This window comes from Microcaecilia unicolor, chromosome 2 (assembly GCF_901765095.1).
Source record: "Microcaecilia unicolor chromosome 2, aMicUni1.1, whole genome shotgun sequence".
In the NCBI taxonomy this organism is placed as follows: Eukaryota; Metazoa; Chordata; class Amphibia; order Gymnophiona; family Siphonopidae; genus Microcaecilia; species Microcaecilia unicolor.
Window position 1 is genome coordinate 174020412 of NC_044032.1, and position 27081 is coordinate 174047492.

The window sequence follows — 27081 nt, forward strand, 5'->3', positions numbered from 1 at the left end:
ACCTGTGCTGCTGCTGCTGTGCCTATTGAGTTCATTGTGCAAATTATGAAGCACTGCCAGTTCTTCCTCTCGGGCAGAGGGGCTGATCACAGACACAGATTCACTGTGTCTGTACATAATTCCTAATCCGTCTTAACGCAACTGTTAGTGAATGATTTGTTTATGTTGTCATCAACTGTTCTAAATAAAGAATGGGATTAAGGATTGGAGTTTATTCTTGGTAACTAGTAGCCTCAGGTTTAACTTTTACAGGGCCAAAATCAACACTTTGTAGAGACCAAAATAGGTACTCTTTTGGCTCCCACCTGAAAACCTCCAAGAAGTAGAGGCCGCAGAAGGAGCGGACCGAGACAGGGACTTGATGATATCAGTTCTTTTCTTTATAAAGTCTGCCACCTCTTCTACTTTGATCCTCAAAAGATTATCTCCTTGGCAAGGGATATCCAACGTTTCCTGAACTGCTAGTTCTAGGTCCAAGACAAGCAGCCATCAGAGTCTGCACAAGCTGACACCTAAGGCAGAAAGTCTGGACACCACATCGAAGGAATCAAAGGTAGCCCTAACCAAATACTTTCTACACTTCTTTTGCTTTCTCCGATGGAAAAGTGTCCACAAACTCGGAAACACTGTTCACCAAGGTGTTCAAGTAAATGCTCGTGTAGAACTGGTAGGACTAGATGCAGGAAATGAGCATTGAGCCTTGAAAAACCTATTTCCCAAATGCATTCAAAGTGAGCACCCCTGCCTGGGGGAGCTAAGGTGTCACGTTTTCAAAGCTGGAACTAGGTTTGTGAGCCCTTGGGCCACTGCCAAGGAACGGCAGTGGCAGGCAAAACCACCCCACCCCGGAGACTAGGCAGAACAGGACTGGAACCCTGGACTGGAGTTGCAGCAGAGGCAAACAAGCAGGAATAAGCAGAGCAGGCACACTTAAACTTCACCTGCACTTGGCCGCCTTTCACCAGGAGTTGAGCCCCTGACTGCAGGTGGCCGGCAGGACTTACTGGGCAAGGCAGGACTGGATACCCACTAGGCTGAACCAGGACTGAGGGTCAGATGGGAAAGGAACATACAGGGGCAGCAGGGCAAGGAAGGGAAAGCTAAAGGGCAGGACTGAAAGCTGCAAGCAGCCACTGAAACAGGGAACAAAACACTGATAACAAGACATAGAAAGCTGCAGAGCAGCCACAAAGACACAAACAGACAAAGACTAAACACAAAACTATAACCCAGAGACAGGACTAGCAAACAACAACCTAATCTAAACTACACACAGCCTAACTAGAAACAAACAAGAATCTCAGGCAAGATCTTAAACAGAAGAGCAACAAGCACCAGCATACCAGGGCCTAAGGCGATGCAAAGGCAGAGAATTTCCAACTGACCAATAAGCCCCGCAGCAGCTGAGGCTCACTGCAGCAATCACCAGGCAACCACGGGTGCTGTGCGGGTTCAATCCAAGCAAGCAAGTCTGGCAGCCCGGAAGACCCGGACCGGACCGGGCCGAAATCCAGAACAGGTGACAATAACCAGATAGTCCACTGCAGCCACCAGGTCCGGCCACCAGGTGGCGAGAGGAAGGAGAGCACGAAACATGGGCACAACCGTGACATAAGGCATGGGTCCTCAAACCTCTGGCTCTTTTGAGAGCAGATTCAACCACCATGTAATGGTGTGGAAGCTGTGGCTTCTGGGCTCTATGCATAAGTCCTCCTTCATAGGAATTACCTTCACAGAGTGGGGTCTCCCAATTCTCCATCTGTGCTTCTGTAAGGATATTGTGAACAGGCACTCCCATCACTTCTTTAAGAGGGAATTCATAGTCAAGGATATGCAACAGCTCGGCCCTGGGCTCATCCTTGACCTCCAATTTAAATGGAATGGCCTCCGCCATTTTCCTCAAAAAACCAACAAAGAAAGTTTCTCTGGGGGAGACTTCCTTCTCTCTTGTGGTGGAAAGGGATTTGAAGGCAGAATAAGGGATTTCTCCTTCAAGAAGTCCTCTGGCTCAACTTCAGATCCTCAGGAGCATTCCAACTCAGACTCTGCAAAATATTCCCCATGGGAAGTCTGAGTCTGTGCCAGCCTTGGAGTACTTGATGAATGGGTTTTCTTTTGGATTCCGAGGTTGCTTCCTCCCCTGATGGGCTGGATTGAAGCACCGCATTGGTCGGTGCCAGCTCTGATGCCCAGCGAGGCACTGTTATCATTAACCAATAAACAAGCAGGGCGTGGGTCTCCAAAATCGGCTGGAGTAGCATTAGAGTTGATGCAAGCACTCTTGATGACTCAGCATCAAACCACTCCAAGATGCACGTTGGCTCCTTTTGCAGCATGACCTGGTACTGCTCCTTGAGGGCAGGCATCAGTAAAGGCAGGGCGAGTGTCAGTGTGGAGGCAGCCTGCGAAGTTGTTGGTGCCAAATTGGAAGTGGGGTCCTTGCTTTGGGGAGACTGGTGCATCAGCACTGCTTTGACAGAGGGAAAGTGGTCTTCTTGGCACTGATGCTTCTTGAGTACCAGCGATGCCAGTGCCCCAGGAGGACCCATGCTAGTTCTTTGCTTTTGCTCGGTGCCCAGCAGTGGAGTCCTTTGATGCCAATGAGAACAAAGGGGAATCTATGTGAGTCCTCGATGTCGGTTCTGAGGATGCTCAACTTGATGTCGAACCAGGGGGAGACCTCCTTGATGCTGATGCTTCACCAATATCCGGTGGAGCTCCACAAGCCAGGGGGACTGATGCTCTTGATGTCGATGTATCAAATTTCTGTCTTCCAAAAACTCTCTCGTGCATGGCCTCTCTACTTTTTTGGATTTTCCTCTGCATTTGAGCATGAACAGAACAATTTAGAAAACCTATGGTCAGGGCCCAGACACTTTAGTCACATGTCACATGGATCAGTCAGACATAGTCCTATTACAACTGTGCACCATTTAAACCCACTAGCAGGCTTCTGGGACATCACAGGAAAAATAGCTGCAGCAAAATCAAATGGCTCAATGATGAAAATTTGGAGTTTATTACTGAATAAAATCCTGGTCAGGAGCTCAGGCCTAAAAACAACTGTGAACTGTGGAAAATGAAAAAAAAATCAAAAGTCCAAAAAGTAAGATAAAAATGGGAGGGAAAGAAAAGTTGACAGAAGAACATAAACTCCCACACTCCTCACAGAAAAAGAAGAGGTAGGAAAGTGAAAAATAGCTTAAAAAGAAATCACTCACCATTACAATGGAAGAAACGTCTTCACAGCTCTGTGGACAAAAATGAAACTTCAGGTCCTGCACAACTTTGGCAGGTGGGAAGTCATTCACACATGTGTGGTGTGGGCCTACCAAACATTTCTAGAAGTTTTGGAACATTGGGTAGTGTCTGCACTGCAGCTTCATTGGGGGATGTAACTCATAAATGAAACTAATTGTCCTGCTTGCCTCAGAGAATCAGTGCTAAACACCTATTTTTTCTCCACCGTAAATCCACCCCTGTTACCACTCACTTTTTATGCTCCTAAATTTAAGAGTTTAATTTGAGTATGAATTTAGGTACTTGGCCTAGTAAATTTTCAAAGAGGCCATTTTAAGAGCATAACTTTCAAAGGGACTCTTTTACTAAAGGGCATTAAGCCCTAACATGCTTAGAGCAAGGATAAACCCTTAACTGCAAAATGTGTTACCCCCCCCCCCCCCCCCCCCCCCCCGATATTCAAAACCATTTAACCGGCCAGGAATGGCACCTGGTTGATTAAATGACACTTGATTATCCCCCGCTGAATATTCCCAGTTAGTGTCTAGGAGATACCTGGCTATATCATGTGATATAGCCTGCTATCCCTGACCATTCAATTTATACCCTGCTTTTGTAAGCAAGCCGCATCGGCCCACTTAAATAGCTGATATATCTTTAGCTGGTTTAAAGTTAACCGGCTATTTTCAAATATCGACTTAGCCGGCTAATTTTAAACCGGCTAAAATAAACTAGATGTTTTATTCCGGTCACTGGAAATGGCCTGGAATTGAATATCTGGGCTGACCGCCAACCGCGAGAGTTAGCCAGGCTCCCTCCAGCAGTCTGACTATCGGCCCCCTAGTGTTTTGTGGTAGTTTTGTATTTTCTGTGCGCTAAACAAGTATTAATGTTTTTTAAAGAGGGCAAGCCATGGGCGGGGAATGGACATCTGCATTAACCAGCTAGCATGTTCTGAGTAGCGCACATTAACTGGTTAACACAAAGTTAACACAAGAGCACATTGCATCTCCTAAACAGGAGGCGATAAGTGCTCCCATGTTAATTTTTTGCTGGTCTTTCGTGCTTATGGAAATATTAACAAAAATGAAAAAGCCCTATTTAAGCATTAAAAATGGGCTTAGTGTGCAGGAAAGCCCCATCATAAAACATGCTAAGCCCATTTTTAAAATGCCCTTTAGTAAAAGGGTCCCAAAGTTAGGAGCATACATTCTTTAAATATCAGGCCTTTTGTATTTCTGGCCATATCTATGGAGCTTTATCCCAAGATCCTTTCTCTTGCCCAGGCAGCATGTTTGAAGCAGATTTTGGAATCAACTTCAAAGAAACAATAGTACCACAAACACAACAAATATATGGAACCAGTTAGAGACCAACACGTCCCCGCCTCCCCCCCCCCCCCCCCCCCCCCCCCCCCCCCCCCAAACGAGGAAGAAAAAGAGATAAGCTCATAAGTAAAGCTCAAAGAGAAAAAGAGCTGTTGGATCCAGCGGCGTACCGAGGGTAGGGCAGTGGGAACGGTCCACCCCGGGTGCATGCTGCAGGAGGGGTGCAGGGAGCAGCCGCACGGCTGTTGGCTTCACCGGTTCCCTGTTCCCTCTGGTGTGACTTCCTGTTCCGGGACAGAGGGAGCAGGGAACCGGCAGAGCCGACAGCCGCACGGCTGCTCCCAGCACCCCAGGAGGTAAGAACTATGCACTCGGGGGGTGGGGGTTGGAGGTGATGCGCCAGGGGGGATGCTGCACCATGGAAGGTGGGGTGCGCTACTGTGTCCGCCCCAGGTGGCAGCTGACCAAGGAATACCACTGGTTGGATCTGTCAGTTGCTGTAAAGCAGGATTTAATAATTATTCATGTATTATCTTCCTTGATAAGCCAGTAATATTGAAACATAGTGCTGTGTCAGAGGCATGGAGGAACTAGTTAAAAACATCACTGGACAGAGGCTTGATCACATAGACAAGGGAAGTTGGTTTATGTTATATTTTGCATGGTAACTGATATGTTTAGTGATGATTAGAATATGTACCTATGAGCTTACCTTTATTTTCCTCCAAACTTTTACACAGAAATTCTAATCTATGACATTCTTTGTGAAATATTTTAGACAGTAAAACAGGATACAATAATGTCAGTTTGGGTAACAGAGGGAGCAGAATTTACTGTTGTTTAGTTCTTTTGCATAAGTGCTTGCAGCTCAAGAAAAAAGCTGTGTGTAATTCTACCAAGGCTTCTTACGGAAAAACTGTTTTTCTTAATAAATGCAGCGCATATACTACATTTTTCTAACAGATCTATACAGTAATATAAATTATGCTTTACAAAAATGTTTCAAACTATTTTATTGGCTGCGAATATCAAATGGCATAAAGTTAAACTTATAATTGAGTGTGCGTCTGCCTCTTTTTAGAAATCTGACATTCATATTTGTGTCTGCCTTTTATAGTTTTCTTCTACATTAAAATAATTCTACTGGTAGCTAGCCTTTACAAGTAAGTTTGTACAAGCACTGAGAAGAAGACAATGGAATGGGAATGGATAGGTTTGTGGGGCTGTGCCTGTACTGTAAAGAAAGGGTGGGGTAAACCGGGGTTGTTGTGCATCTCTATCTTTGTAATTTGTAGTGTGTGTGAGGAAATACATTTGTTTTTATTTCTCCAGTATTGCACTGCCTGTAAAACCTGGCTTCATGGGTGTGCCTAGTTCAGTTTTTGTCTGCATCTTTCCATTTTCTAGTTTGTGGTCCCCTTATTCTGCTTTGAGTGAGGATCTGTCTGTACTTTGTTTGTATAGTTTCTGTGCTGGTATCTATAGCAGTAATGAAAAATAGGTGTTTAAAATCCTTAAAATGATTTTATCAGATGCAAATATCACACAAATTAAAGTTAAAACTATATCTTTTCTTGTATGTCTACACAAAAACCTACCACATGAGGCAGCCATGTTTGTGCCATCAATTCCTGACACTTGGTTTAACCTGGAAGTGACATCATCAGGACATTAGACAAACAGGGTGACCTCCATGCTGTGCACCATTGGAGGTATAATCTTGGAAATGTCATCAAAGGAGGTGCATAGCCAAAAACAATTTCCTGTGATGTTAACAGAGAATGAGTGTGTGTGTGGGAGGGGGGGCATGGCTAAGGCAATAAATGGGTGGGTTATCCCAGAAGGGAGCGCTGATTGACTGAAATGGCCAGAGGTGGGTATGTCTGCCTTTAAAATTATGCAAATTAATTTTGACAACAGTTATGTAGCTTGTAATACTTAAACCTTTTTGACTACTATTAGTTCTAAGTGGTAAGAGTGATAGCATTCCCTACAGAGTCCCAGTGCAGCCTATAATCTCATTTATCTCTAGAGCCTCTCTATCATTCTTGTCTACTGCTTATGCAGATGAGAGCCCATATGATATCAATGATGGCAAAGGCCAGAAGAGGAATGGAAACTCTTCAAGGGTGAAAGTGATTCAAGAGCTGAATTCAGAATGGAATTTTAAAGAGCAACCAGCTCTGGCAGAGAAAAGGGATCGAAATCATGTGTGGGAAAAGAACAAAACAGAACTAAGATTTTGAGTTGAAACTGTCTAAGGTTTCTCCTCATAAAGGTTGATGAACAGGAAGAAAATTAGGCTGGAGATCTGCCAGGTTAAAACTGATCAGATAGAGGGGCATAATCGAAAGGGATGCCCAAGTTTTGCTGAGGACGTCCTCGCAAAACGTCCCGATAGAGGGGCAGGGAAACCCGTATTAGCGAAACAAGATGGACGTCCATCTTTCGTTTCGATAATATGGTCGGGGACACCCAAATCTTGAAATTTAGGTCATCTTAGAGATGGTTGTCCCTAGACTTGGTCGTTTCTGATTTTCGGTGATAATGGAAACCAAGGACGCCCATCTCGGAAACAACCAAATGCAAGCCCTTTGGTCGTGGGAGGAGCCAGCATTCGTAGTGCACTGGTCCCCCTGACATGCCAGGACACCAACTGGGCACCCTAGGGGGCACTGCAGTGAACTTCAGAAATTTCTCCCAGGTACATAGCTCCCTTACCTTGGGTGCCAAGCCCTCCAAACCCCCCCAAAGCCCACTACCCACCACTGTACACCACTACCATAGCCCTAACAGGTGAAGGGGGCACCTAGATGTGGGTACAGTGGGTTTGTGGTGAGTTTTGGAGGGCTCACGTTTACCACCACAAGTGTAACAGGTAGGGGGGGATGGGCCTGGGTCTGCCTGCCTGAAGTGCACTGCACCCACTAAAACTGCTCCAGGGACCTGCATACTGCTGTGATGGACCTGAGTATGACATTTGAGGCTGGCATAGAGACTGGCACAAAATATTTTGAAAGATTTTTTTTTGAGGGTTGGAGGGGGTTGGTGACCACTGGGGGAATAAGGGGAGGTCATCCCCGATTCTCTCCGGTGGTCATCTGGTCAGTTCGGGCACCTTTTTGTGCCTTGGTCGTAAGAAAAACAGGACCAGGTAAAGTCGTCCAAGTGCTCGTCAGGGACGTCCTTTTTTTTCCATTATGGGTCGAGGATGTCCATGTGTTAGGCATGCCCAAGTCCCGCCTTCGCTATGCCTCCGACATGCCCCCATGAACTTTGGTCGTTCCCGCGATGGAAAGCAGTTGGGGACGCCAAAAATCAGCTTTCAAGTGTACCAATTTGGGCGACCCTGTGAGAAGGATGCCCATCTTCCGATTTGTGTCGAAAGATGGGCATTCTTCTCTTTCGAAAATGAGCCTGATAGTGTTCAGATCAGGAAAAGGCAATGATCTAGAGTCCTTAGGCTTCTGTGAAGACCTTGCAGCGGTAGGAACTAAATCCAGTGTATGACCGGCAGTGTGTGCTGGGAAAGAAATATGCTATGAAATGCCCAAGTCAGTCATTCGGCAAGAGGGTTGCTGATAAAAATGATGCCAAAATATTTAAGCTTCTCTGAAGATATTACAGTATGATAAAAGAAGAACCATAGCTTTTTATTCAAAATAAAATGTTGATATCTCATATATTTTAGAACTCATGTCCTGACCTTTATAATCTTTAGTTAAATCTTTTTAAATTGGTTGGGTAGATTAAGTAAACTGATGTGGCAAGGCAAGGAATAACAGTTCAATAAACTGTTTACTGAGGTTTTTTTTCCTCCTCTTCTTTATATAATAATGAATACAGATTTATGAAAGGCTGACATGTTGTGTTGCCTCACTTTTATTTCAGTTTAACTAAGAAAAGGACTCTCTTTGATTGTTATGTATAAGGGTAACAGAAGATTTGCCCAGGGTTGGACTGGTCAAAATGTATGTTAAAGTCACCTAAGATTTATTAGTAAAGGTAGTGGACAATGGCCACTGAGATGAAGGAACAGTGTGTGCCCCAAGTACCAATCTCTGAGGATGTTGGGCAATAAAACAAGAGCAGATGGGTAACAGGTCTGGAATTAAGTCTGTCTAGCAGGGCCTTGGGATAGCTTATGGTATCAAGCAGGAGTATAAATCCAGGCAGTGCATCTGAGAAGATGATGATCAGCCAATTCCCTGATACAGATGATCTAGTAACCACATAAGTGGAAAATGAGAGTGGTAAACAGTGCAACAGGATGGGCGCCTCACCATCCCTCAACCAGGTCTCTATAAGAAGTAGTAGGACCAGATTGTGAGCAGAATTAGCAGCAGATTTTGAATGTAAGGCTCTACAGTTAAGTATTGTTAATTTTAGGCTGACACATGGTCGGAATACCAAGGACCTTGATGAAACATGTAAAGAAGTAAATCCATGCAAGTCAACTTGTCTTATTGCATGGAAGTATGCTCATGGGATGGGCTAAGGGTGTGGTGGTCACATAGAACCAATATAGTCAGCATAAGTGGTGCATGAAGGGTGAAAGACTGTGAAAGTAAGAGAGAGAAAGGTACTTAAATTGCAGGTTGGGTGCAGCAGGAGCAGAAGTCCCAGTAGTGGCCAGGAATTATCCCAAGAAGCAAGTCCTGCTCTTTGGGTGCATTCCTTCAGCACATGCCTATGGTAAAGCCTGGAAGGAAGATTCTTTGGATAGTGAAAAGAAAGTCTTGGCATCCATAGGCGGAATGCAACTCTGCAACTCAAATGTCTCCCATTTCTAAGTTTTTAATTATTATTTTTTGTATGTCTATAAATGCTGAAGAGATGTACTGAGATAATGATTTGATTCACCCAGTAAAGAATATTTTTACTCATTAGACTTCTGGAGTGATGTTGACCTTAAGACTGAGTGACAGCCTGCTTTGGAAGAAAGATTAAGAAACACCAGGCTTGTTGCATGACCATCTATTGACCCTAGGGCCTTGAAAGTTCTCCCCTCCTCACCCCTAAGGATGCACAACTGGAGCTAGGGAGATGTCTCCCCTTCCACCTTTCTGTGAACCCTTATATCTCACATTCCTAACCCTCTCCAAGGACCTGGCTGTACATAACTATCCTCCACCATGACCTACAGTTTAGCCTTAGCTTTTCCCAAGTGTTAATAGAGTAACAGCCTGGACTGGGTTGTTCTGGATTAGCTGACACTGATAATGTGCATTTCCCCTTCCTCCTTTTCTGCAGTACCTGAATTGTTATCCACAACTGTGAAATTGAGTTAAAATTCTCTGCTCCTGCTCACTCTAGTCAACTTAACACTTAACAACCTTCTAATTTGGCTGGTGGGAGGTGGGTGACTTTTTTATGTGAAATTTTTATGTTTGTGATGTGTTTTGATGTATTTGTTTTTGTGAAAGTACTACTTTCACAAAAAACAATGTTTGTCTAGGAAAGTTTTTAAATAATTTAGAATGGCATTCAGTTACAGAGAGTTGAGAAATGTGGTTTATTGCAAATAACTGTTCTTTTTTTAAAAAAATCTCTCGGTACTCTGCAAAAGTAAATTTTAGTGAAGTAAAAATTAAAGCATGCTAAAGATTACACATGGCAAAGTATTGTTGCAAATGTGATTGATCTTCCCTGTTTTGCTAACATTAAACTGTATTATTTGTGCAGGCTATTCCAGTTGCTAACAGAGTACAGTTGATTGACGATGCTTTTACTATGGCAATGTGAGTAATTATGCTTATAAGTCAATGTAGATAATTAATAAAAGTGCCTTACATAGGTCATTTATAAATTGGTAGGTTATTAAAGCAGAGAAAATTTACTATACAGCTTCTCTGTCAGGGCTGGTTCAAAAGTATTATCCATCCCAGGCAAACCTTCAATTGTGTGCATTTCAACCCTCTCTCCACCATTAGCTTTCACACTCTTAGTGCCCCCCCCCCCCCCCAGCCAGTATTTTGATAATAAAACTCAGTAATTGTGATTGTCTCGACACCACCTCTCTCAGAACAATTCTGTAAAAATGCACAGTTCTAGGTCATCCGTTTGCTTTTTTGTGTCCTCTATATAGCAGTGTGGGGACTCTGCAATCTAGTGGTCTCTTCAACTTTTGCATTTATTTAAAAGGTTTCTTACAAACTCTGAAGGTTCCTCCCCACCCAGGTTCCCAGTGTTGACTCCCTGCTATTCTTGAAGAAATTTATTTGCCTATTTGTAGGTCAAAAATAACAGGTTTCTTTTCTTGTGAAATACATCTATGGTTTAATTCATCTCAATTGTTTTTCATAGCTATGGGGTAAGGTATATATGTAAGTCAAAAGATTTCCTGAAGAAGTTCCGATGATGTCAATCAGTTGAAAACTGATATAGGGTCCATAAAAGAGTAAATAAATTGGAATAAGATATACTGTATTAATAACTAAGCAAGTACACACAGATAAGAATAAATAAATTCAAAGGTGTAGCACACCTGATACTGCCTGTTGCTTCTGTGCTATATGGTACTGTGCTGGTTGCTTTTCCAACAAGTAATTGACAAAGAGGCCCTTCTAAAATGTAGTAAAGTTTTGCACATACCATGCTTTAAAAGTAAAATTAATGTGCAGAAAATGTTGGGGGAGGGGGGGGGGGGGGGGACATGCCTAGCATATCCCCTGCAGTTACCACACTGAAAAGTTCTTTACTGCACGTATCAGCATTCTCAATAGCACTGGCAAAGCCACTTTGAAATCAGACCTACCCAGCAGCGGCACAGCTGTGATGTGGCTGGCAGGCCTTAAGCTTCGCCAGCTGAAGACTCCGGCATCTCTACTCCCCCACCCCCGCCATTTCTCATGCCTCCCCCCCCCCCCCCCCCCCCCCGGCAGTTAAGAGTCCCTCACCTTCACTGTGTCAACTCCATGGTACCTTTTAAGTCCTTCAGTGTTTTGCTGACAGCGAGCAGGGACTCTTACACACTGCTTGCACTGGCCCCCAGCCTTCCCTCTGACACAACTTTGTTAGCAGGACCAGGAAGTTGCATCATAGGGAAGGCTCGGGGCCGGTGCAAGCAGAAGGTATGAGTCACTGCTCACTGCCAACAAAGAAATAAAGGGGTCCTTTTACTAAGGTGCGCTGAAAAATGGCCTGCGGTAGTGTAGATGCATGTTATGGGCGCACACAGAATTATTTTTCAGCGCACCTACAAAAAATGCCTTTTTTAAATTTTTGCCGAAAATAGACGAATGACAAAATGAAAATTGCAGCGCATCCATTTCGGGTCTGAGACCTTACCTCAAGCCATTGACCTAGTGGTAAGGTCTCACTCAGTAACCAGGAGGTAATGGTCTATGCGTGTCAAATTCCACTTGACATGCCTAGCTGCCGCACGTCAGAAAATAAAAAATATTTTTCGGATGCGCGTAGCTGACGCTTGCCAAAATTGAAATTATCGCAAGGGCCACACGATAATGTGTTGGGTGCGTGTAGGCACCTACGCAACTTAGTAAAAGGGCCCCAAAGGACTTAAAAGGTACCGGGGGGGATAGTGGAGTTAATAGACTTCTGAATGCCTAGCGGGTAGGGGAGGGAGAGATGCCAGGCAGGGGAGCAGGGTTCTCATGCCCACCCACTTTGTGTTCAGGCCCACCCAAAATTGGGTGTTTGGCTACTCCCCTGCTCAATAGTGCAGATTCACTTACCACTTCTTTTTGAGGAGATGGCAAGCGTACCCTCCCTAACTGCCCAAGTGACTGTATGGCAATTGCAATGTTCAGTTCGCGCCTGCTCTTTGCACATTACCTACCCAGTTCTCATCCCTAATTTGGCATGCAATTAATTTGTGAATTAGTGTGCACTGTCATGACAGCACACTAACAGTTACTACACTTGTATGCTGCTAATGTGCACTAATTTATGCATTACCTGCTTGACACACTTTACTAAAAGAGACCCCAAGTCTTTTGCTCTTTCGTATGTGTTCAGTTTAATATGTTGTAAATATTTATTTCTATATTAGGTATGGATATATTGAGATTGAAACAGCACTCAGCATTACAAAGTACCTTGCTAAAGAAGAGGAAATCATAGTGTGGTATACAGTACTGAAAATCATGTTGAATTTTGGAAATTTTATGTCACATAAGTCGCTTCCGTTGTTAAAGGTATCAGCACCTTTTTACGTATTGAAAAGTCTATACCAATCAACTGTTACAATGTGAGTGACTAGTTCTGTAAGCATAGGATCTGTGGATGTGCACCCCTGAAACATTTAAAAATGTGAATGACAAAATACTGATTTTACTACAGTGTAGCCCATCTCTCTCTGTTCCTAGACAGATATAACATTTCTAATTTTATCTGTTATTCCGTTTTTTTTCTTTGGAGAAAAGTCTGCAAAGGCATCAAACTCGGCGCCAAGAAATATGTACCAGTATCAATAGCCCCAAGTAGTATTCTGCAACAGAAAGTATGCAGATACTTGCCATTATAGAAAGCGGGAGTAGGGAGAGAGAAACGCGACAATATGTATCTGTGATCATTTACGCCATGTCAATGGCAGGCATAAGTGTTCTTGGCTATCTTGTAGCAATTTGGCAATCCCTTCCATTGTCTGCCCATGCTCCGCCCTGGTGTATGCCTACCCCTCATACATAAGTGAGAAAGCAACAAGGAAAGCTGTCCACCAAATCCAACATGATAGAAAGAAACAAGAGGCAAACCTTATAAAAAGCAAATAATCTTTATTTATATTCCAAAGCTCCCAGAGATTCAAACATCTGTGCCTGACATGGCCATACTTCGCCTCTAAAAAAGCTGTTTCAGGGGTAGAGCTACTAGGTGGTGGAAAAATACAGATTTCACCGTGTCTGGTCCAACAGACAAAAACGTTAGAGGTATTGCTCCTTCTTCTGGGTGCATTTGAATCTCTGGGAGCTCTGGAATATAAATAAAGACTGTTTGCTTTCTAAAAGGTTTGCCCCTTGTTTCATTCCCCCTCATACGTATGCAGGAACTGCAACTCCCTCGTATGTTACAGAAGAGGGAAAAATTAGAAGCTCAGTCTTATCCAAGTCAAGTTTAAGTGATGGCTATTCATCTACAATAGCATAAGAATGGTCTGATCTAGTATGGCCTAAGGTCCATCAAGAAACAGAGCCCAGGATTGAAGAGAGAGAGAAGAGAATCTACAGTGAATTATTAAAATACTTGGGTGTCTTCAGCGTGAAAATAGTAAGAAACTTTAAAGACAGGAGAGCAAAGAGAGAGAAATTTAAGTACGTAAAATGCCAAATATGTGACAGAACTCTCTCCTTTTGCTCTATAAGCTGGGCTGGGGACTAAGATTTATTAAGGAAACATTAAAATGCTGAAACTGTTAGAAAAAAATAGCAACTGTTCCTATGAAGTTATCTGAGTGTAATTTTTAAATGTTTTTGTCTTTGTTTTTTAAAGAAATATATTTTAAAGAGAATTTCCCCAATATACCACTACTATGAAAGTTTAATACAGGGTGATTTTGATACAACAGCAGATGACTTTTTTGTTCAGTAAGTATTTGATATTGTTATTAACAAAATATATTGTATTGATGTAAGAAATATTTCATAGTACTGGATCTTTTAAAATTTCCCTTCAATTGTAAAAGTACTATACGTAATGATTTTAAAAGGCATTTTCTTAGGTGTAACTGTGCTTAGCCATGGAAGCAGGCTGTTGGAAACCCTCCAACCTATATGTGGGTATAACTATGAACATATATCCATCATACTTGTACTTTTACCTACAGTAGGTGGAAGCACCACTAGGGATGGGGCTGGGGGTTCCACATATTGTTCATCTAAAGTATCTGCACAACATCACAGGTGTAATTCTGTATAGGTACTTTTTCTTAAATTTTCAAAATCTGCACATAATTTCACCTTAAAAATGAGTTAAAAGCCTACCGGCAAAATGTGCCTGTGGACTTTGCACCTATGCAGCCATTCTTAAAAGTACCCCCAAATTAGTAGGAAAGCAGTATATCAGGTGTTGAATAAACATAGAGAGTGGAGAATCCATATGTACCTTTTGTAATAGAATTAAGGTGGTAATTCAGTGGGTGCCCTGATGCTGCATGAGGAGCGTCTATTCTGATTTAATTATTGCAGCTAACAAGCACTTGGCACTAATTATGATTTGGGCAGGAATCTGGCTATGTGCTATTCTGTAACAATGAGCACCCAAATTGGATTGCGCACAACTCAAAAAGAGGCTTAGCCACAGGAGAGGCATGGGTATATATGAGGGATGTACGCAGTGTTGCAGAATATTGGGAGTCCACACCCAATTTGCACACCAGGATTTACACCAGGTTTCAGCTGATGTAACTTCTTGAGCCCAAAGTTGAGTGCAAAATTCGGCGCTCAACACTATACTATAAAAAGTTCTCATCCTGAAGTGCCCTTTATAGAATAGTGTTGATCGCCAAATTGTATTGGCCCCATTTATAGAATCGAGCTCTAGGTAGGTTGTTTGTATCCTATAGAACAGTGCTTAGGGTGCTAATATGTAAGTGCCTCTCTTTGGCACACAAGGGGGCAGGTAAACACAGACACCTAGTTATAGAATTGTCTTTTATGGGAGAAATTCTATAAGTGAGTGCATCCTGGGGGTCTTTTACTAAGCGGCGGTAAGCTTACCACTCGCTAAACTGAAAGTACCGCTGGGCTACTGCAGCAGCAAGGCAGTAGTTCCCACCCACCCCCAGTGTGCACCATTTGTGCTATATGTTAAAGAGGAAATTGAGTCAAACAAAATAAATATTATAAATATTCTACATGAAACAGCAGCGTGGAATCCTTTTGGATAGAAATTCCATGTGAAAGGAAAGAGCATACTGGTAGGGTTGTTATACCATCTGCTGGGACGGAACAAACAGACAGATGAAGAAATGTTTGCAGAAATTAGGAAAGCTGGCAAATTGGGCAACATTATAATAATGGGTGATTTCAGTTACCCCAATAATGACTGGATAAATGTTAGATGAGGGAGTGCTAGGGCGGTAAAATTCGTAGATGTAATAAATGAGTGCTTCTTGGAGCAACTAGTCCAAGAACCAACAAAAGGGGGAGCTATTTTAGATCTTTTTTTTAAGTCCCAAGTTTATTTCTTGGTTATTAGTAAACACAAATAACAAATGTAACATAGAAACAGAGTTACAGGTGGTGCTGAAACATCATGAATCATAACACAAGTAAAATACTCTTGCCAGAGGAACAGCCCATGCTGATATATCTGGAACAGTTTGGTGGAAATGGTTCTGGATCAGCAAGTTGTATACAATTTTTCATCACAGAGCTATTTCAGATCTAGGTCTTAGTAGAATGCAGGGCATGGTACAAGAGGTAATGGTGTTGGATCCACTGGGAAACAATGGTCATAACATGAACAAATTTGAGCAGATACCTGGAGTAAAGTTACTAAGGAAATTTTCTGTAGCAGCATTTAATTTTTCAAAAGGGCGACTACGACAAAAATGAGGAAAATGGTTAAAAAGAAGCTAAAAGTGTCAGCTGCAAAGGTTAGGACTTTAAAGCAGGCATGGATGTTGTTTAAAAATACCATCATGGAAGCCCAGTCCAGATGTATTCCACGTATTAACAAAGGTGGAAAGAAGAGCAAACGACAGCCAGCATGGTTAAGATGTGAAGTGAAAAGGCTATTAGAGCCAAAAGAGCATCCTTCAAAGAATGGAAAAAGGATCCGAATGAAGAAAATAAGAAGCAACATAAGCACTGTCAAGCAAGATGCAAAGCACTAATCAAGAAGGCTAAAAGAGAATATGAAGAAAAACTTGCCTCAGAGAGAAAAACTTATAGTAGCATCTTTTTCAGGTACATCAGAAGCAGAATGCCTGTGAGGGAGTCCGTGGGACCGTTAGATCATGAAGAGCAAAAGAGACACTCAGGGAGGACAAGGCCATAGCTGAGAGATTGAATGAACTCTTTGTTGCAGTTTTTATGGAAGCAGATGTAAGAGATCTACCTATACTGGAAATAGTTTTCAAGGTTGATGATGCGGTGGAACTGAAAGAAATCTCAGTGAACCTGGAAGACATACTGAGCGAAATCAACAAGTTAAAGAGTGATAAATCACCTCGACCAGATGGTATACACACTAGGGTACTGAAAGAACTCAAACATGAAATTGCTGATCTGCTGTTTGTGATCTGTAACTTGTCATTAAAATCATCCATAGTACCTGAAAATTGGAGAGTGGCCAATGTAACAACAATTTTTAAAAAGGGTTCCAGGGATGATCCTGGAAATTACAGACTGGTAAGCCTGACATCAGTGTCAGGCAAGATAGTGGAAACTATTATAAAGAATAAAATTATGGAACATGTAGACAAACATGGATTAATGGGACAGAGTCGGCATGGGTTCAACCAAGAGAAGCCTTGCCTCACCAATCTGCATCACTTCTTTGAAGGCGTGAGCAAACATGTGGATAATGGTGAGCTGGACAAACTTCCTTATGAGAGACTCCTGAGAAAATTAAAAAGTGATGGGAGGCAATATCTTTCAGTTGGTTAGGAATTGGTTATTGGACAGAAAACAGAGGGTAGAGTTAAAGGGCCGCAGGGATGTGTACTGGGACTTCTGCTATTTAACAGATTTATAAATGATCTGGAAATTGGAATGACAAGTGAGGTGATTAAATTAACAGATGACACAAAAACTATTCAAAGTTGTCAAAACACATGCGGATTGTGAAAAATTACAGGAAGACTCTAGGAAACTGGAAGACTGGGCCTCCAAATGGCAGATGAAATTTAATGTGGTGTAAACATGATGAGGCTATTGTGAAGAGGAAGCTCACCTCAGGATCCCAGGTCCCTCTTTCACTCAGGGTGAGCTGGTTCTCAATATGCAGATTTTATGCAAATTAACATCACCCTTTTTTGCTCAGGGTGACCTGCTTCTCAAAAAACAATCATAGTCAGCATAGTCAGGTCTCACCAATCAGGCTATTTTCATAAAACTCTTTATTCCAGCCTCTGGGCCACACTTCTTTTAGCTTTAAAACACTTTCACCAGCTTAACCAGTTCTTCCAGCTTAATCATTTCATTTCTTGTCCAAAGGGCACAGTTCAATATTCATAGATTTCTTCCCCCTGAGCCCTCTCACCCAGCCATTTGGGCTCAGTACAACTCAGTCCCTGGACACACAGTTCTTCTTCCTGGCACACAGCTCTAAAGACACAGTCTCTTCATCTTGGACCCACAGTCCCTCTTCACAGCTCTAGACCCCCTGGGACACACAGTACCTCTCCACTGTTTTAGACACACAGTCTTTTACTAAGTCCCCTGGACCCACAGTTCTTCTTCCTGGCACTCTAGGGCCTTCTTACCCCAGCCAGCTTCCTTCTTGGGAACACACAGTTCTACCACCAGGCCAAAGGGCCCAGCCAGTCTTTCTCATGGGGATCCCCTGGCTTCAGTTACCAGCTCTCTTCTCCCCTCTCACAACTCAGGTGTGGTCTTAAGTAGTTAATGGCCAAACAGGACCCAGCCCCTAACCGGCTGCACCTGTTTCCACCTCCCGGACTCTCCCCGGTCCTAGCGACCTCCAGCTATACCTCCCCTACTGGCTCCCTTTTGTGACTCACCCAGCCCTTCTCCCTGGACATTTTAGGGCAACAGCGCCCTCTAGGGGCCTAACCAGGGTAGGATAGCCTCTTCCTTATCACAGTGGACAAATGCAAAGTTCTGTACATTGGAAAGAATCATAGTTACCTGATGCTAGGGTCCACCTTGGGAGTCAGCAATCAAGAAAAATATCTAGGTGTAGACAATATGCTGAAATCGTCTGCCCAGTGTCCATGCTGTGACCAAAAAAGCAAACAGGATGCTCGGAATTAATAGGAAAGCAATACAAAATAAAGACCAAGAATATTATAATGCCTCTGTAGAGCTTCATGGTGTGTCCTCAAATTGAGTATTGCCTTCGATTCTGGTTACTGTATCTCAAAAAAGACATAGCGGAATTAGAAAAGGTTCAAAGAAGAGCGACCAAAATGATAAAGGGGATAGAACTCCTCTCATATGAGGAAAGGCTAAAGAGTTTAGGGCTCTTTAGCTTGGAAAAGAGACAGCTAAGGGGGGATATGATTAAGGTCTATAAAATCCTGAGTTGTGTAGAATGAGTAAAAGTGAATCAATATTTCACTCTTTCAAAAAGTACAGAGACCATGGAAATAGTTTTAAAACAAATAGTAGGAAATACTTTTTCACTCAAAGAATAGTTAAGCTCTGGAACTCCTTGCCAGAGGATGTGATAACAGCAGTTAGCTTAGCTGGGTTTAAAAAAGGTTTGGACAAGTTCCTGGGGGAAATGTCCATAGTCTGTTATTGAGATGGACATGGGGTAAGGCATGGTACTGGAAGATTGGAGGATGGCCGATATTTAAAAAAGGTTCCAGGGGTGATCCGAGAAATTATAGACTGGTGAGCCTCACGTTGGTGCTGGGCAAAATGGTAGAGACTATTATAAAGAACAAAATTACAATGCATATTCAAAAGCATGGATTAATGAGACAAAGCCAACATGGATTTAGTGAAGGGAAATCTTGCCCACTAATCTATTACATTTCTTTGAAGGGGTGAACAAACGTGGATAAAGTTGAGCCGGTCGATATTGTGTTTCTGGATTTTCAAAAGGCATTTGACAGAGTACCTCATGAAAGACTCTAGAGGAAATTGGAAAGTCATGGGATAGGAGGTTGTGTACTATTGTAGATTAAAAACTGGTTAAAAGATAGAAAATAGCATAGGGTTAAATGGTCAGTAATCTCAATGGAGAAGGGTAGATAGTGGAGTTTCCCAGGGGTCTGTGCTGGAACTGTTGCTTTTTAATATATTTATAAATGATCTAGAGGTGGGAATAACTAGTCAGATAATTAAATTTGCTGATGACACAAAGTTATTCAAAGTTGTTAAATTGCAAGAAGATTGTGAAAAATTACAAGAGGACCTTACCAGACTGGGAGACTGGGCATCCAAATGGTAGATGATGTTTAATGTGAGGAAGTGCAAAGTGATGCATGTGGGAAAGAGGAACCCAAACTATAGCTTCGTAATGCAATGTTCCACGTTATTAGTCACCGACCAGGAAAGGGATCTAGGTGTCATCGTTGATGATACGTTGAAACCCTCTGCTGAGTGTGCAGCAGCAGCAGCAGCAGCAGCTAAGAAAACAAATAGAATTTTAGGTATTATTAGGAAAGAAATGCAAAACAAAAATGAGGACATTATAATGCCTTTGTATCGCTCTATGGAGTGACCACATCTTGAAAATAGTCTGCAGTTCTGGTCACTGCATCTCAAAAAAGATATAGAGGGGCAGAATTGAAAGGGGCGCCCAAGTTTTCCTGAGGACGTCCTCGCAGGACGTCCCGGTGAAGGGGCGGAGAAACCCATATTATCAAAACAAGATGGGCGTCCATCTTTTGTTTCAATAATACGGTCGGGGACGCCCAAATCGTGACATTTAGGTCGACCTTAGAGATGGTCGTCCCCGATTTTCGACAATAATGGAAACCGAGGACGCCCATCTCAGAAACGACCAAATGCAAGCCATATGGTCGTGGGAGGAGCCAGCATTCATAGTGCACTGGTCCCCCTGACATGCCAGGACACCAACCGGGCACCCTAGGGGGCACTGCAATGGACTTCAGAAATTGCTCCCAGGTGCATAGCTCCCTTACCTTGTGTGCTGAGCCCCCCAACCCCCCCAAACACACTCCCCACAACTGTACACCACTACCATAGCCCTAAGGGGTAAAGGGGGGCACCTACATGTGGGTACAGTGGGTTTCTGGTGGGGTTTGAAGGGCTCACATTTACCACCACAAGTGTAACAGGTGGGGGGAGGGAATGAGCCTGGGTCCGCCTGCCTGACGTGCACTGCACTCACTAAAATTGCTCCAGGGACCTGCATACTGCTGTCATGGAGCTGGGTATGACATTTGAAGCTGGCATAGAGGCTGGCAAAAAATATTTAAAAAGTTTTTTTAAGGGTGGGAGGGGGTTGGTGACCACTGGGGGAGTAAGGGGAGGTCATCCCTGATTCCCTCTGGTGGTCATCTGGTCAGTTCAGGCACCATTTTGAGGCTTGGTCATAAGAAACAAATACTAGGTAAAGTCGCCCAAGTGCTTGTCAGAGACGCACTTCTTTTTTCCATTATCGGTCGAGGACGCCCATGTGTTAGGCACACCCCAGTCCCGCCTTCGCTACGCTTCTGACATGCCCCCCTGAACTTTGGTCATCCCCGTGATGAAAAGCAGTTCAGAACACCCAAAATCGGCTTTCAATTATGCCGGTTTGGGCGACCCTGGGAGAAGGACGCCCATGTCCTGATTTGTGTCGAAAGATGGACGCCCTTCTTTTTCTAAAATAAGCCTGATAGTGGAATTAGAAAAGATACAGAGAAGGGCAACAAAAATGATAAAGGGAATGGGACGACTTCCCTATGAGGAAAGGCTATAGCGGCTAGGGCTCTTCAGCTTGGAAAAAAGATGGCTGAGGGGAGATATGATAGAGGTCTATAAAATACTAGGACTAGGGGGCATGCAATGAAGCTACAAAGTAGTAAAAGTTAAAATGAATCAGAGAAAATATTACCTCACTCAACGAGTAATTAAACTCTGGAATTTGTTGTCAGAGAATGTAATAAAAGCAATTAGCTTAGCGGGGTTTTAAAAAGTTTTGGATGGCTTCCTAAAAGAAAAGTCCATAAGCCATTATTAAAATGGACTTGGGCGAAATCCAATTTGATTTTTGCAGGATCAGTTGGACTTATCCCTGCTTGTTCTTCTTGTAGTAAGTTGTCCACTTGAGCCTTAAGCCACCTAAGAATCATTTGACTGTAAACATTTTTGGGTACAGATAACAGAACAATTCCTTTTCAATTATCACAATAAACTAATTTCTTTGGCAGCTTTACAAGTATACTTTTTTTCCAGTTATCTGATGTTTTTTTCTCTTTCCCATGCCACATTACACAATCATAGTAGCCATTCTGTTATTTCATTTGATCCTTTCTTCAAGAGTTCTGCACAGATGTTGTTTAATCATGTTGATTTTCCATTCCTTAGGCTGAAACCTTTTTGATGCTGCTTTTAACGCCTAACCCTTACTCACTTGTTCAGTACCCATGTTATGTCATTCCCACCTTAGTAATTCCCTTATCCCTTATTTGTTCTGTTTGTCTGTCCTAATTAGATTGTAAGCTCTGTTGAGCAAGGACTGTCTCTTCATGTCTAGTGTACAGCGCTGCATACGTCTAGTAGTGCTATAGAAATGATAAGTAGTAGTAGTTAATAGCTTTGATTATGTCATCCATTGTGAATGGCTTGTCTGTCTGCAGCTCAGCTGATGTTTCACCAATTGGTTAGTCTAATGCTGTTTAAGGCCTTTGGCAATTTAGCATTTCTTTAGATACAGGCTGAGTTTTGGGAGTGGGCTAGTAACTCATCCCTGTAAAAACAAAGACTGCCAGAACAGATGACATATCATAAGACGTTAGTCAACAAGACTGACTGCATTACCATCATGAGACCTTGCAGTGAAGAAAGCATATTGGATGTCGAAAGATGGCACCAGACTTGCTAAATGATTGGCCAAGGCCAAGCCAAATAAGACACCATGGTATGGAATTCAGTATTCATGGCAAAGTCCATCATCAAGACTGGATGCTGTACTGTATATACTGTATACTAATGAAAACATCAAAACATCTTCAGTGTACATAAAACAAGATGGCTGTCAACAAGAAGACTACTAATGGAATAACAATAATACAATCCAGAAGGAAAGATGGGGCACACACACAAGGTGTTGAACTCCTGTCATCAGGTTCAGGTAAGATGATAGAATGAAAACCAACTGAGACTAAGAACAGCAAAATTCAGCATGCTAAAGTCACAATTGAACAGTGCTATGCACTCACAGAACCTTCAGAAGATATGGAGGACAATTTCTACTGCATACTACAAGACACCATCAACCGAGTTGCAGAACATGACATATTGATGATATGGGTATAGTAGATTACCAAATTTCACACTTGTAAATATTGCAAAATGTGGCGGCATAGCTAGTATCTGTGGGATCAAGATGGGAAAAGGCAAGCAACTATTTTTGATCTCATCACTAGTTACCCATTAAGGCAAGAATTCAATTACTGCTGTTATTTTTTTAAATTTAAAATATTACATTGTCCTGCCCCTAACTATATGAACACTTCATATAGTTATGGGCAGGACAATGTAATATTTTAAATTGGGTAACATGGTATGGCCTTTCTCGACAGTTGCATTCAGTTGATCAATTCAAGGCTAACGTAAATAGGGGTTTCAAAAAAAAACAGGAATAAAAAATACCTGTGCTGGCTGGGAGCAGGGTAGTGCAGAGAGCCCACGCTGTGCTGAAGCTGGTCTGTTCTCTGTGGTTGCTTTAACCGGAAATGTTTAACAGGAATGAGGAGGGAGGTTGGCAGACAGACTGGGACAGTTTGAAATGTTGGCCAGTCTGTCACTCTGCCATATGCATGCTAAGTACCAGGTCAAGATTCTAAACTGCCAATTTAGTCTGTTGGGAGGGAGCTTTCAGTGTATGTGGAGGCTGTGTCAGGCTGTCCTGCCCTCAGAGCTTAAAGTTCATTGATTCCTTGAGTTTTCATTCTGTAACTCTTCTCACAAAGTGGTTTCAGTAGCGTGTGTTTGCATGTGCATTTAGAAAGAAAGGAATCAACCTGGTAAGGAGTTTGGCGAGTGACAGAGAGGAGTAGCTGAAAGAACAAACCCGGGGTTAGGTCTGCTCTGGAATGAATGAGTTTTAGGAAGAGGTAGGGGTCTGGAGGAAATAAATTAAAACCTTTAGGGAACTGGAAATCACATGGTGGAGTTTTGACAACTGACAGTCTGAGGCATGGCTCAGCTCTGAACCTGAAGCTGTAAATTAAGGCTTACCAGGGGAAAGCTTGAAAAACACTTGTGCCAAGCTTCAAAGATTAAACTGTGAAAAGAATTTAACCAAAAGCTTCATGCAACTCCTATGGGGACACTATACAGAGCCCCAGACTCTAAGCAAGAGACTGTCAGAGTTTTGTAGCTGCAAGATTAATTTGACTTCCAGTATGTAGAAGTTCATGCGGTCAGTCTCTTCTACTTTGCACTGAGCTGGCTGTTTAAAATAATAGCGCTGTAGCTTGCTAGAGGGAGAGAGAGAAATGAACTATAAGGAAAACAGTCTAAGCCTGGGTGGGTAAAGTCAGGTATTTCTTACCTTAAGCTTTATTTTCTTGGTCTAGTTTTCACTACAGTGTTATACACACAAAACACTTAGGGCCCTGTTTACTAAGGCGCGTTAGCATTTTTAATGCGCCTACCATTAGCATGCTCGCACACACCTAGCACAGCTTAAAATGATGTACCGCAGGACATGTTCAGACATCGTGCAGTAAGCGCCAAATGTGTGCACGCTAATTTTGTGCTAAAAAATATAATTTTGGGAGGGGGGTGACTGGGGGGTAGAAAGTGGGAGTTCCTGCACTAGCCAGTTAGCACGTGCTATATTAGCACGTGCTAACTGGTTAGCACAGGAATAGGGCATGAGCCCTTACTGCCTTACAAAATAGGTGGCAGTAAGTGCACATGTGCTAATTTTTTTTTTTTAATGGCCACTTACTAATGGCAACATTAGTTCATGCCATTAATGCAAAAAATAGAAAAGGCTATTTTTTGGGGAACGCTAAGGCCACTTTTTTTTACTGCAGCTTAGTTAAAGGGATCCCCTTATTGTTTATGTCCTGCTTTTTCTTCTCTTGTGATCTGTTTTGAAGTATGGTTTGTTTTCATTAATTTTTCTGATTATTTATGTTTTGTTTAATGTAATCTGCCTTGAGCCATTGATTGTTGGTTAAGTGGAATAGAATTCATGAAATAAACTAAATTAAATTATGTGTTATCTATGCCAAAGTTGGAAAAGACAACAGTGGCTGGAAAAGGGCAATGAGAAATGCCGGCAATGGAATGCAAAATAATTATGGTAAACAATGTGTTCAGTTGTGTAACTAAATTACTTAAGGTCCCTCTTAGAAAGGCGCACTAGCGTTTTTATCATGCACTAAAAATAAGCGTGTGCTAAACGTTAGATTCGCCCATATATTCCTATGGGCGTTTCTAGCATTTAGCGCACACTAAAAATGCCAACGTGCCTTTGTAAAAGACCCCATTAGGGCCTCTTTTATCAAGCCACACTAGTGGTTCCCTTGCGGCAATGCTGACAGAGTGCATTCAAAGTGAATGGGCTTTGTCGGCATTACTGCACCGGGAGCTGCTAGAGCAGCTTGATAAAAGAGACAGTCATTGGTGGCACAAAGTTCCTGCATAAACCCTTGGATTTTATATATCACACTGAAAGTTGTGTTCTAAATATTGGGTACCCACAACTGAACTGATTAACAAGCCCTTAAGTAGCAATAATTGAGCACTAACAACCAATTACTGCAATTCATTGGCTTTGATTGGTTGTTGCACACGCATCTTGCGTGCTATTGTATAAAGATTCACAGACAATTTTTATAATGTGTATCTGAAAGTGGGCATGGCCAGGGGCTTGTCGGAGGCGTTCCCAAAAGTAGTGCATGGAATTATAAGATTAGGTCAATCCACACCTAAGTTAGATGCCAGCAGCTGCTTAGAATCGTGCTTAGCACCATTTTTGGGGGGAGGGGCGGGGGAGGACGTGGAATTTTGAGTGCTATTTACTGAATTCTATTCAAATTGTAATAATACATTTATAAACCATCTTTCAAAAACAATGGGGGGGGGAGGGGACGTGGAATTTTGAGTGCTATTTACTGAATTCTCTTCAAATTGTAATAATACATTTATAAACCATCTTTCAAAAACAACCTTAAGCCAAGAAAGTGAGCAAAAGCCACACATACAATACAAATGTCAAATAATTGCCAACAAAAACAAATCTGGTACTAATAAACCACAACTGCAAATGTAATAAAATCAAAAGTGCTGTATTTCATTAGAATCTTGTGTGAGCATCACAACTGTTATGTGGAAATCATGAATGGAGCATGAAAAGGTCAAGAGTAGACTCAGGAGACTTTTTAAAATGTGGTATGTGGGCACGGCAATAGAGGATAAAGTCATAGGAAATAAAGGCAACAATTTTACAGCAGTTGGATTTATAGATACTCCTAAAATGTAATTGTAATAACTTAGTAGTCATTTTAGAGAGCGATTCCAAGGTCTGTCCAGGATGAAACAATAACATAAATAAAAGCTTGTTCTTCTGGATGTTTGCCAAGAAAGTTACGCTCTACTTCATTGCAGTAAGCTTCAGTAAATTCTCTTCACAATGGCTTAAGTTATAAATGAGTTTCTTATTTGTTTTGGTTGATATTTTATGGCAGTATGCATGCCCACATGCAGAACAAACATTCATATGTAGCCATAATTTCAAAATGATATTCTCAGGCTGTGGAGGTGTTTCCCATCTCCCTCCCTGTGAAGTCATCTGAGCAAATATAAATACAGCGAAGGTGACTGAAAACAATAGGTAGACAATGTGACAATATCAAACGTTTATTGGCATCCAAAACTCGTCACTAGCGTGTTTCGGCCTAATAGGCCTGCATCAGGAGTCTTAAGAGGATGTGAGTAAGAAAATCCATCTGGTATTTTGGATTCCAACGTGAACACACACACTGTAGAGAATTTAAAAGCACAGCATATGGTCAGTTCTGCTATACACTAAGTAAATGTCCTTTGATATGCCTCCATCCCTGTGACAGCAGTTGAAGACGTCCAAAATGTGGTTGTTTGTGCGAAAAAGGATGTCCATGCCTGCTATTCCTCTGGCACCCCCTTTATTTATTTGGATTTTGGATCACAAGTAGCAACAGTGGGATTTGAACCGGCCACCTCTGGATTGCAAGACCAGTGCTCTAACCACTAGGCTACTCCTCCTTGAAATTCGGCCATCCCTGTTGGGGGGGGCGGGGCAGTATGCAGGTCCCTGGGGGGGGGAGGTATGTGTGTGTCAGCGGAGGCATAACGAAGGCATGGACGTCTTTTCAGACATTTTGGACATCCTCAACTCCCCCCCCCCCACCCCACAGGGATGGCCAAATTTCAAGGGAGTAGAGTGGAGGAGTGGCCTAGTGGTTAGAGCACTGGTCTTTCAATCCAGAGGTGGCCGGTTCAAATCCCACTGTTGCTACTTGTGATCCAAAATCCAAATAAATAAAGGCAGTGTCAGAGGCATAGCAGGCATAGATGTCCTTCTTACAGAAACATCCAGGCATGGACATCCTTCTCACAAACATCCACATTTTGGACATCTTCAACTGCCGTCACAGGGACGGAGGCATATTGAAGGACATCCTCAACTTCCGTTGCAGGGACGGAGGCATAGAAATATCCAGTGTACCTGAATGTAACTCATCTTG

The 27081-nt window shown here is 42.5% G+C and overlaps 1 protein-coding gene across 2 annotated transcripts in view; it reads left to right on the top strand.

The window, feature by feature from the left end:
• Positions 1-27081, top strand: part of LVRN (laeverin) — a 195003-nt gene that overhangs the window by 109786 nt on the left and 58136 nt on the right. For both annotated transcript variants that reach the window (XM_030193509.1, XM_030193510.1), the window contains 3 exons: positions 10254-10309; positions 12583-12727; positions 14019-14113. In XM_030193509.1, the coding sequence (XP_030049369.1) occupies positions 10254-10309; positions 12583-12727; positions 14019-14113 (296 nt within the window). The remainder of the gene's footprint in view (positions 1-10253; positions 10310-12582; positions 12728-14018; positions 14114-27081) is intronic.